Source organism: Octopus bimaculoides, chromosome 7 (assembly GCF_001194135.2).
Source record: "Octopus bimaculoides isolate UCB-OBI-ISO-001 chromosome 7, ASM119413v2, whole genome shotgun sequence".
Taxonomy (NCBI): Eukaryota; Metazoa; Mollusca; class Cephalopoda; order Octopoda; family Octopodidae; genus Octopus; species Octopus bimaculoides.
In genome coordinates, this window is record NC_068987.1 from 10325630 (window position 1) to 10338557 (window position 12928).

At 38.2% G+C, this 12928-nt stretch overlaps 1 protein-coding gene across 1 annotated transcript in view; it reads left to right on the forward strand.

Moving 5' to 3' along the window:
- The window catches only part of LOC106878781 (ER degradation-enhancing alpha-mannosidase-like protein 2), a 12159-nt gene extending 1999 nt beyond the window's left edge, over nucleotides 1-10160 (forward strand). The window contains exons 2-10 of the mRNA XM_014928117.2: nucleotides 2522-2632; nucleotides 3247-3392; nucleotides 4222-4347; nucleotides 5256-5467; nucleotides 5672-5813; nucleotides 6743-6867; nucleotides 7326-7470; nucleotides 8350-8471; nucleotides 9322-10160. Coding sequence (XP_014783603.1) covers nucleotides 2522-2632; nucleotides 3247-3392; nucleotides 4222-4347; nucleotides 5256-5467; nucleotides 5672-5813; nucleotides 6743-6867; nucleotides 7326-7470; nucleotides 8350-8471; nucleotides 9322-10140 — 1948 coding nt within the window. The 3' untranslated portion in view covers nucleotides 10141-10160. The remainder of the gene's footprint in view (nucleotides 1-2521; nucleotides 2633-3246; nucleotides 3393-4221; nucleotides 4348-5255; nucleotides 5468-5671; nucleotides 5814-6742; nucleotides 6868-7325; nucleotides 7471-8349; nucleotides 8472-9321) is intronic.
- Nucleotides 10161-12928: the final 2768 nt, after the last annotated feature.

Sequence of the window (12928 nt, forward strand, 5' to 3'; positions counted from 1 at the left end):
GCCACTTCTGATCAGTGTATGATGTGGCCTGCTCTCTGTAAATGAATACTTTAGGGCCTAGTGCACTGATTTGCGCGGGTTGGCGGTGTATAATGCTGCTAAAACGCAGTATGCGCAGGGGTGGCTGTGGTAAGTAGCTTGCTTACCAACCACATGATCCCGGGTTCAGTCCCACTGCGTGACACCTTGGACAAGTGCCTTCTACTATAGCCTCGGCCTGACCAAGGCTTTGTGAGTGGATTTGGTAGACGGAAACTGAAAGAAGCCCGTCGTGTATATGTGTGCGTGCGTGTGTGTATGTGTGTGTATTTGTTATTTGTGTCTGTGTTTGTTCCCACCACCACCATCGCTTGACAACCGATGTTTGGTGTGTTTACGTCCCCGTAACTTAGAGGTTCGGCGAAGCAGACCGATTGAATAAGTACTAGGCTTACAAAGAAGAAGTCCTGCGGTTGATTTGTTCGACTAAAGGCGGTGCTCCAGCACGGCCGCAATCAAATGACTGAAACAAATAGAGTGTGTGTATTGTTTGTAATATAGAGGTGGGTTGTCTTTAGATCACCCAAGTAAAAAAAAAAAAAAAAGCATTACTTCGTTTTGTTATACGTGTATTTATTTTATACGTCAATTCTTACCCCCACACTACCACCACCTCTCTGCACGTACACAATATCAATTTATTTTGTCACGTTAATAAAACCTTCGGCTTTTAATATTGATTCTAAAAGAAAAAAAAATGTCGTTAATATCCGATACATTGTATTTCAACTGTTGGTACTACTAAAGCAGCGCGGATCCGAACGCGCAGTCGCGCAGTCACGCGTCCGCGCTAGCTAGTCTTGAGTGGTCGATCCTAACCCTAACCCTATCCCTAACCCGCGTGTGCAAATGAATACGTGTTTAGGGTTAGGGTTAGGATCAACCACTCACGACTAGCTAGCGCGGACGCGCGACTGCGCGTTCGGGTCCGCGCTGCTTTAGTAGTACCCAACTGTTCTTAGAATATCTTACCTAGTTACTCTGTTTTTTTTTTTATAAAAAAAAATTTCGAATTTGTTTCTAATAATTACAACGATCCTTCCTACACTGTCAATCAGACGGTGGTCTCATTGTTACGCTGATGTTGTGGCTTTCATGCCTTTTGCATACTTGCACACGGTTCGCAGGACTGTTTAAAGTGACTATCAGTTCGATGCCCAGGAAATATTTTGGAAAGACTTCCTACCGTCCATCCCCGACCCCATTTTCTCGCAAATTTGTGGGGGGGTGAATTCTCACGTTTCTTCATTTTTAACTTTTTCCGTAGCCCCAACCCTAAAACCCCAACCCTAAAACCCTAACCCTAAAACCCTAACCCTGAAACCCTAGCCCTAACCCGGTGGGTTTTCCATGCTGGTATGGGTTGGACAGTTTGACAGGAGCTGGCAAGCCAGAGCTACACCAGGCTCTAATTGTCTGTTTTGACAAGGTTCCTATGATCGGACGCCCTTCCTAATGCCAACCACTTTCCAGAGTGTACTGGGTGCTTTTTACATGGCACCAACACCAGTGTTGTATGCGTTCACCAGCACAGGTGTTTTTTGTGTGGCACACGCACAGATACTTAGTACATGGCACCAGCACAAATGCTTAGTATATGGCACCAATATTGATGCTTTTTACGTGGCATTAGCACAGCATATTCATTTCTTCCTCTCTTCTGCACCTGTTACCTTTGTATTTCCTATCAATATTCTGAGCTTTTCAGTCAAGGAAATTGCTGTTACTGTTTTATCATTTTATATGTCAATGGTAGAGTGTTATTTTACCTCTTATGTAATCCAAAATTGTTTGTTCTTTTCAACTTGTACACATATCACAAAATGATAAAACAAGAGAGACAAAGAGAAATAGCTCATGTTATAAAACTTTCCAAAATCACATAAAGTACTTGCAGACAGCAAGGCCCATTTTATTCTTTCTTTCCCTAAAAAAAAAACAAAAAAAAGACCCTCAACAGCAGGAGTGGCTGTGTGGTAAGTAGCTTGCTTACCAGCCACATGGTTCTGGGTTCAGTCCCACTACGTGGCACCTTGGCCAAGTATCTTCCACTATGGCCTCCAGCCAACCAAAGCCTTGTGAGTGGATTTGGTAGGCGGAAACTGAAAGAAGCCCGTCATATATATGTGTGTGTGTATGTTTGTGTGTCTGTATTTGTCCCCCCAACATCACTTGACAACTGATGCTGGTGTGTTTACTTCCCCGTAACTTAGCAGTTTGGTAAAAGAGACCGATAGATTAAGTACTAGGCTTCCAAAGAATAAGTCCTGGGGTCGATTTGCTCGACTAAAGGCAGTGCTCCAGCATGGTCGCATTCAAATGACTGAAACAGGTAAAAGAGTAAGACAAATAAATTTCAAATTGAAATTCACATGATTAAAAGTTATCTTATGCATGAATAAAAATATAAAGCTTGCATCTAAAAACACATCTCTTAAATTTTTATTTGATATATTTTTGAAATCTTTTAAATTCTTTCCAGGAAACGTGTTGTGGATATGTTCAACCATGCATATGAAAGTTACATGCAGTATGCTTATCCATTGGATGAACTCCGTCCTTTAACATGTGACGGTCATGACACTTGGGGCAGGTAAGAGTTGGCATGGCATGTTTTTATCTATACTAGCCTAGTACCTGTCAAAAATGGCAGGTTTTATTTGAGTATGAAATGCATAATGCAAATGTAAATTTTATATAGGCAAAGACAATGATTGTATGGGTAAAAAGTGTAGTTTCAGATTGTCCCACTGCATGGTATCATAGACAAGTGTTTTCTATTTTAGCCCCTGGCTGACCAAAGCCTTGTGAATAGATTTGATAGTGGACCCCTGCTATATATATGGGGGCCCATATATGGGAACCCATGTTAGTATCTAAGGGGCCCATCCCCTCAAGTTTGAGAATTTTTTATTCACTCCTGGAAGAATGCATTAATTATTTCAGCCTGGCTGTGTTTGTAGACAGTTGAAAAGAATACTTTAACAAAAAAAAAAAAATTTAATGATAGATTCGTAGTTTCAGGTGGGTGAACCCCCTTAGTCTCCTGGCAACTAATATTTTTAGACCCGGTCAGCCACTGATGAGAGTATGCGTGAGTGTATAAATGTATATATGTATGTATATGTTTGTGTGTGTGTGTGTGTGTGAGCATGTATGTATGTCGCTTCAATATTTCTTATTCTCTTTTAATGTATTTTTCTCTAGCTTCTCCCTAACCCTCATTGATGCCTTGGATATGTTAGCCATAATTGGCAATTATACAGAATTCCGAAGAGTGGCCAAACTGGTTCTCGACAGAGCAGATTTCGATACTGATATCAATGCATCAGTATTTGAGACCAATATTAGAGGTATGTTAGGAGTGCATCCTTTCTACATTACATTAACAGTATTTTCTTAAACTACTTTCTTTTGAATAATTATCTTTATGCTTTCATAGTTGCAGTCACAGACTCTTTCTTACATAGATATAAAACATGTATGTGCAGGTGGCACGTAAAAAACACCTTTTTGAGCGTGGCCATTGCCAGTACCACCTGACTGGCCTTCGTGCCGGTGGCACGTAAAAGCACCCACTACACTCTTGGAGTGGTTGGTGTTAGGAAGGGCATCCAGCTGTAGAAACTCTGCCAGATCAGATTGGAGTTTGGTGCAGCCATCCGGTTCGCCAGTCCTCAGTCAAATCGTCCAACCCATGCTAGCAGGGAAAGCAGACGTTAAACGATGATGATGATGATTACTAATCCAGCATCTCAAACACTTGTTTGGCTTTATTTTCTACCATTATTAGAACCACAAGTTCTGTAGCTTTCTTTCTGGGACAAAGAATAACCAAACTTCAATTCTTGAAAAACAATGACTGAACATAAAGATTAAGTAACAAGACTTTGAACACAGCTGCTATGTGAAGGCTTCAAGCACAGCTGCTATGTGAAGGCTTCAAGCACGGCTGCTATGTGAAGGCTTCAAGCACGGCTGCTATGTGAAGGCTTCAAGCACAGCTGCTATGTGAAGGTTATCAAGCACAATTATATGAAGGCTTTAAAAACGACTGGTATTTGAATGCTCCAAACACAATTAAATTTGCAATATTTGAATGTTTCATTGTTCAATACGTACAGTTTGTTTATATTTGATTGTTATTAACATTATTGTTGTTTTAATATTACTCTTATTTAGTTGTTGCTGGTTTACTTTCTTCACATTTGTTGTCTAAGAAGGCAGGAATGGAAACTGATGCAGGTTGGCCATGTTCTGGTCCTCTCTTGGATTTAGCTGAGAACATGGCTCGCAGACTTCTGCCAGGTAATTCATATGAAAAAAATCTACTTATTTCTATATTTTGTAATAGTTTTAGTAATTTCACTGTTTGTCAATAGTACAGTTATATATATATGTGTGTGTGTGTGTGTGTATAGGAGTGGCTGTGTGGTAAGTAACTTGCTTACCAACCACATGGTCCCGGGTTCAGTCCCACTGCTTGGCACCTTGGGCAAGTGTCCTCTACTATAGCCTCGGGCTGACCAAAGCCTTGTGAGTGGATTTGGTAGACGGAAACTGAAAGAAGCCTGTTGTATATATGTATATATATATGTGTGTGTGTGTGTTTGTGTGTCTGTGTTTGTCCCCCCAGCATCGCTTGACAACCGATGCTGGTGTGTTTATGTCCCTGTAACTTAGTGGTTCAGCAAAAAGAGACCGATAGAATAAGTACTAGGCTTACAAAGAATAAGTCCTAGAGTCGATTTTCTCGACTAAAGGCGGTGCTCCAGCATGGCTGCAGTCAAATGACTGAAACAAGTAAAAGAGAGAGACCATGCTTGGAAACAGTTTGGGGTGGGTGACAGGAAGAGCACCTAACTGTAGAGAATCTTCTTGCTCAGCTCAAAGTTCAAAAGAATGGAATGTGGACATTAAACAATGAAGAGGATGATGACGACGATGGGGATGATGATAATTATGATAAAGATGATGATGACAAAGACGATAATGATGAATATTAAGTTCTCTGTGATGGTTGACAAGGTTTTTTTTTGTAAATTCTTATATTTCAAAAATGTTTAATATAATTTTTTTTTTCTTTTTTTATAGAATTAGCATTTTATTTTACAAGTTTTAAAATTGTAAAATTCACTTTTACTTATATATATTTTCCATTCTGCTACTTTCCATTTTTATTTTGAAGTACAACATCTATTTATGTTTTGATCCAGCCTTCGATACTCCAACCGGAATGCCATATGGCACCATAAACTTACGACATGGTGTTCCAGCAGGAGAAACGACTGTTACCTGTACTGCTGGAGTGGGAACATTCATTGTAGAATTTGGAACCCTGAGTAGACTTACTGGAGATCCAATTTTTGAGAATGCAGCAATGAGGGCCTTGAAATCACTTTGGAATTTCCGGTCTGATATAGACTTGGTAAGTTGATTAATTCTTTCTTTTCAAGATCATATTTCCAATGAAATAATCTATCCATGTGTCTCACTTAATTTTGAAAATAATCAGGCATTCAGAGGAATTTAGTAAAATAATTAAGGTACAGAAGTGTAAGACTAGATTAACCAAAGTAAGACTGGATTAAGCTGGATTCTTTATGCCTTCATATTTTGTTTTCCATTTCAGTTTGGTAACCATATTGATGTAAGAACTGGCAGATGGACAGCTCTTGACATGGGTATTGGTGCTGGTGTAGATTCCTATCTAGAATATCTTGTCAAGGGATCGATTATGTTCAACTCTCCAGAAATGTTGGCCATGTTTAATGGTAAATTATCACTGTTTCTCATTTTCTTAAGATTTACTGAAGATTCTTTCATTTAAACCTGTAGCATTTAAACTGGCCATGTCCAGCCCAAATATTCTACATGTTTTATGTTCAAACCAGCCATATCCAGCCTCTCACACCTACCATACAATGTCATTCAAAAAAAATAAACAGTTACATCATTGGAATTTCAATGGTACAAGATATTGCATGATTAATTTTGAAAACGATGTGAATAAATAATTATTACATTCGACAGTGTAATCTGAATTCTAAAGGGTTAAGAAAAGTGCTCCACATTTGTGAATATGAATGCAGATGATCCACTGCAGTGAAAAGCATTTACAGGTTCAAATATCTCAAATATATTTGAACTGGTTTTAAGTTTATTTAATACCATTGTATAGTTATGTGCGTATTTTGTGTGTTTCCTGTTTAACTGTTCTATAGAACAGATTTCAGTTTAGTTCTATATTTAAAAGATGAGGAATTATGTACATTATTTACATTCGACGGATATTTGTCCTCATCTTGTTTGTTGCTAACACTACAGCCTTCTAACAATAATTATAAGAATCATCATCATTATCATCATCGTTTAACATCCGCTTTCCATGCTAGCATGGGTTGGACGATTTGACTGGACTGGTGAACCAGATGGCTGCACCAGGCTCCAATCTGATCTGGCAGAGTTTCTACAGCTGGATGCCCTTCCTAATGCCAACCACTCCGAGAGTGTAGTGGGTGCTCTTACGTGCCACCGGCATGAAGGCCAGATCGAAAAATACCTTCGGAATGAGAACCCAGATTTGAAATTTCCCCAAGATACCTGACGAAGGCTGGAAGGTATATCAGCCGAAACGTTAACAACAAACATCCATCAAATGTAAATAATGTAGATTTCAATTTGTTCCATATTTACTTCCTAGAATGTAAAGTGGCCATTGAAAAATACCTGAAACGTGATGATTGGTACATGTGGGGCAATATGAAGAAAGGTTCTATCACATTACCTGTGTTTACTTCTCTCGATTGCTATTGGCCGGGCATACAGGTAACACTTCTATTTTACCTTCTTTTCCATTACTTATTGAAATATTCTTGCAAAAGCTTTCTGATATCTTTTGTCTTTTACTCGTTTCAATCATTGGATTATGACCATGCTGGGGCACAAACGTCAATGGTTTTAATTGAACAAATCAACCCCTGTTGTACTTTTTCGCCCCAACTTTCTCTCACTCTTTCTTCCTGTTTCTTGAGTAACGCTGCGATGGACTGGCATCCCGTCCAGCTGGTGGGGGGGACGCATATGCCTTGGAAACCGAGCCAATGAGCCTGGCTAGGCTTTCAAAGGGCGCATAAAAAAATAAAAATGATACTTAATATTTCATAAAGAGTTAAGTTTCAAAAACTGGTCATTAATGAATCTGATACTCGTTTGTATTAACCAACTCAAAATGTTTTTATAAAGAATACATAACAAAACATTTTATTCGTTATTTCTTTTTACAGAGTTTGCTTGGGGAAAATGACAGTGCTATGAAAACTATTCTGAACTTTCATCAAGTTTGGAAACAATTTGGTTTTGTTCCTGAATTCTATAACATTCCAAAAGCCGATGCCCATGCCAATCGAGAAGGATATCCTTTGAGACCAGGTTAATTATGAACTAATTATATTTTCATTAATTATTCTGTTGCTTGTTTCAATCATATTGGGGCTCCACCTTGAAGAATCCTTCTTTTTTTTTTAAGCCTGCTACTTACTTTATTGGTCTCTTTTGCCTAACCACTGGGCTACTAACCCCAAGATTCCGAGTTCGATTCCAGGCAGTGACCTGAATAATAATAATAATAATAATAATAATAACATCGAAAAATACCTTAGGAATGAGAACCCAGGTTAAAAATTTCCTCAAGACACTTAAAGAAGGCTGGAGAGTATATCAGCCAAAATGTTGTGTTAACAACAAACAAAATGAGGACAAATAACCCAAAAATCTTATATGGACCTTCAGGTGCCATATGAACCCCGGTTGAGAAACGCTGCGTTAGGGTATTGCTCTTACCATTGCTAGATCATGGTTTTAATATAGATCACTTTAAAGGTGGAAGTTTGTATCATAGAACCAGAGGTGTTCTTAGGTGGGTCTGTACTGAAAAGGGGAGGTAACTCAACGAGGTGCCTTGGTTAAAAACAAACTTGGCTATTGTTGTGTTCTGTTCTGTTCTGACGGCAGAAATTAATGTTGGTTTCCTACATAGGCCTTTCTACTTCTATACTACAATGCTTCAAGTGAACTTCAATGCTCTTATGAAAATAAATGTTTAATCAAAATAAAACTGACGATGTAGTATAGAAGTAGAAAAATGAGTTGTTGCTGCTAACTCAAAATAATAGCATCTCTGTAAACACATTTCTTTGACTGTATTCTTCTGAAGACGGGCCCTTGCACCCGAAATATAAAGGGTTTTAGACACTTTCCTTATTTCTCATTTTATTTTTATGTTTTGTCTTTACTTTTTAAATTCTTCAGAATTGATAGAAAGTACCATGTACTTATACCAGGCCACTAAGGATCCATACCTCCTACAAATTGGAGTGGATATGTTGGAATCTATTGAGCAAGTCACAAAGACCAGATGCGGTTTTGCTACGGTAAGAGTTTTATTAAAAAATCTCTATTAAGGTGGTGCTCCAGCATGGCCGCAATCAAATGACTGGAACAAGTAAAAGAATAAATGAATTGATGCTTTTTAAGGACTCTGCTAACATTCTTTGTGTTGCTAGTCAAGTAAGATTCAGTGACAGGTCTGGGTGAGTAGGCCTGTGGGGCAGAAGTTACTAGTCAACCGATAGAAAGAGACAGGTTTTGCAGTATGTGTTTGACTCAGTCATGTTCAATTGATATATTGTAATCTTTCTCTCTCTCTCTCCGTCCTTCTCTCTCTCTCCGTCCATCCCTGGTTCAACTGAGGACTGGTGAACCAGATGGCTACACCAGGCTCCAATCTGATCTGGTAGTGTTTCTACAGCTGGATGCTCTTCCTAACACCAACCACTCAGAGAGTGTAGTAGGTGCTTTTTTACGTGCCACCAGTACAGGGGCCAGAGGAGGCTGGCAACAACCACTATCGGTTGGTGCTTACTAATTTCAATATTGAATTGGATAATGGAAATACCGATTATCATAGTTGTATGTTTGTTCCTTCTCGAGCCATGCCTGGCTCATAAGGGCCAGTTTCCTGATTTCATTGGCATATAGGTTCCCCACCTGGATGGGATGTTGTGGCAAAAGAGTCAGCAGAAGTTCGCCATTATCTTCTGCTGGAGCCGCATGGAGCTTTGGTGTTTTGCTCCATAAACACACACATCGCCTGGTCTGAGATTCGAACCCGTGATCCCTCGACTGCGAGTTCGCTGCTCTAGCCACCAGGCCATGTGCCTCCACCCATCATTGTATAACCACCCTTAACTACTACAATGTATGATTTTTGTTTCATTACAGGTAAAAGATGTGACTGACCACCGGCTGGAAAATAGAATGGAGTCATTTTTTCTAGCAGAGACTCTGAAGTACATGTACCTGTTGTTTACTCCAGACCATTTTATCCATAACAACGGAAGCAGAGGTGAAGTCATACAGACTACATACGGAGAGTGTGTTATCGATGCTGGAGGTTATGTGTTTAACACTGAAGGTCACCCTATTGATGTGGCTGCTGTTCATTGTTGTAGTGCAGTGAAAAAAAAAGATGATGACATTCTGTTTAAGCTTCACGACAACTTGGATTTGTTAGCATTGTTGGGAGCCACGGATGAGGGCCAACATTATGGAGGGCAAAAATGGGAGAAGAAAAGAAAAGATCAACAAGCAGAAAACAGTGATACTGGGTCGGAATCTAATTCAGAAGATTCTTCCAAAGAGACTAGGGACAGTTCCGGGGCTTCAAATACAACAGAATCTGAAAGTGAATCCAGTAACCACACTTCTTCCATTTCGGATAAAACTGAAACAGATAAGGAAAATGTTAAAATCAATATAGAAACAAAACAGGAGAAATCTTCACCACAAACAGACAATAGGGGTGGAAATACATCGAATTTAAATGAACAAAATTTTGACGAAAATGATAGCCCGGAGAAAGATTCACAAAGATCTGAAGAACCGAATATTGCTGACCTTTACAAAAGCTTAAAAGACTTTGAGATTGGATTCAAAGCCCCATATTCTTTAATGTATTGCCCAGCTCAACCATTCCACATGAAACTCTCCGTGATGGGAGAAATGTTTGAAAACAGAATTGGACCTTTAGGAGAAGAATAAATTTTATTTAAATTTGTAAATTTTGACTTGAGTTTTTGCAGAAATACTGGTAGAGGTGGGGGAGGGGTTAGTTTGGTGTAACCATATTTCAGTTCCGATTTATAATCCTTCCAATTATATCTCTCATCCCCTTGAGAAATGTATGAACATCACATCATCTCATTTCCCCATCCTTGTTGGTATTTGTAACAATTTAATGAATCTTTTTTTACCTTTTACTTGTTTCAGTCATTGGAGTACCACCTTGAAGGGTTTAGTCAAATGAATTGACCCCGGTACTTATTCTATTGATCTCTTTTGCCGAAGTGCTAAGTTATAAGGATGTAATAAAATCACAGACAGGAGTAACACAAGCACAAAGTGATATCACTCATTGAAACTGGTGGTGGTGGTGGCAGCGGTGATGGTGGTTGCTGCAGTGGCAGCAACAAAAGGGTCACTGATGTGTATAGTGTCCTTGTTAAAATGAAAACAGTGCAGTCTACAGTTTTACTTATGTATAATGGTGACTGGCAATTGGCTAAAATTATCCAAAACTTGTAGAAGACACTTACTCAAGGTGCTGCACCATGGGAGTGAGCCTGAAACCACATAGTTGCAAGCAAGCTTCTTGACCACATGCCCTCTTATCCATTTCTCTCAACGAGCATAGGCTCGAAACATCAAAGACTTTTCCAGTCTTCCTGAGCATTAAGCTAATACACCTACTTGTGGTTCCTTCACTTGTCATCTTTTGTTTACTGTAAATTTTGATCTCTGTTTATATATATATATATATAAAGTTAAGTGCTTATGGATGCGAAACCACTGGTCATTCTATGACCGGACATATATTTAACTTCCTATAAATACATTACTGCTCTCATTTTTAGAGTGTGCTTCTTTTTTGAATATATGATCCATTGATGATATATATATTCTATAACCCATGCTGTTTGGTACTCAAGTAATTATTGGGTCATAAACCTTGTACCATTATGTAAATGAGTTGTGTCTGGTACAGTTTTATTGATACTTTTTTTTTTTATGGCTTTCTCCTACTTTGTCTTGGTATCTTGGGAAGAAGAGAGCAAATACTGATGAGTTAAATAACATTGAAACTTGCCAATTCAGTTACCATATTTTTTACTGAAATACACTGCTTCTTTATCACAGTTAATTTTAAAAATTAAAGAAAAATTTAGTAAAATAACAGTCATTATTAAAGCTGGAGTTTTGAACATAAATTAGCATGAAATTTTGATGGAAGGTTTTAATTAGCATCTCTTTAAAATAGGAAGTTTGTATCATGAAACCAGGAGCAGTAGTGTGTGAGTTGATATCAAAAGGGTTAAGCTGCTGCAAAGACTTTCAGTTAGTGGTGGAGGAGAGTGTTCTGAAAGTACGGTTTCTAGAAAGACTGGATGGAAAAAGTTCAGAGTTATTACCTCTATCAACAACAATAAGCCCCTCTGTCAGAGTGAAAGGCAGATTGTATAGTGATTGTGTATGAACAGCAATTTTCTACGTTAGTGAAATGTGAGGTGTGAATGCAGAGGAGAGGTCCAGATCAGGTATTCATGTATCTCCTTTACAGCAATATATAGGGATAGGACTGTATTTATTCATGTCTCTTGTTAGATTGACTGAAGCATCCTTATAATTTTATGTAAAGGGAATATCAAGGTTAAATGACATGGCAGAGTAAATAAAAAAAAACATCCATTGTTCATTCATTTATTTATAACAAGTTATAAACAGTGAAACTAAAAGGTTTATAAACTCCTGGCAAAGCAGCTTAGACACGCATACTTCAAATTTTGGCACAAGGCCAGCAATTTTGGAGGAGGGGTATGTCAATTAGACCAACCCTCACTGTTCAACTGGAACTCATTTTATTGACCCCCGAAAGGATGAAAGGCAAAGTTAACCTCAGTAGAATTTGAACTCGGAACATGAAGATAGATGAACTGCCGTAAAGCATGGGCTGATTCTGCCAGGTGACTTCCTTAGCTACTTCAAATGTCAGATGTTTCTACTTCCCAGAGGCTTTAGATCAAAGAACTTTAATATCAAAAGCTAAAACATTAAATTCTCATTTACAACAATCATAGCATAAACAGTTGTGAACAATGTCTTTATACATTTCAAACCATTCAGAAAACTGGTTGTGGTTGATAGATTTACAGTTATGAATCAATAAGACATTGGTATCCCAATCAAATAAGGCAGTTTTGTGTTGAAATAATCTTTTTGAACTAGCATAACCATGTAAAATAAGTTCAAAGGTACACAAAATAACAAACTAGGCTGAAATCACATAAAAGAGGGCCAGCAACTGGTTTGCATGGAAGAACTTAACCCATTACCTACCAGTGATCTCATATGAGATCACTTAAAAATTACAAATTTCGTAATTATCTGTCAATATTTACACATATCTAACCTTATTTCTCTGATATTCAAATGAGGTTTCCTAATTTTTCACCCAATATCTCGCTTATTTCTATTTAAAATGTTATTTAGATCATTCCAGTGTGTTTCTAAGGCTGTTTTATGCTAGTAATCAAGTTTCATTAAAAAAATTCCAGTTAATAGAATTATGGGAGGTAATGGGTTAATGACATACTTCTAAATCTTGCTCACAAAAATGCTGTCTCCTAACCCTGCATATTCTACTGCGACCAAAGTTCGAAGCAGAAAAACAGTTAGGACTCTACTTGGAGAAAATGGCCTTGTTTGACAAAAAGAAAATATTGTTTTTGAAAGACTGAGCATAAAAAAAAAAAAAACACACAGAAGCTCTGAC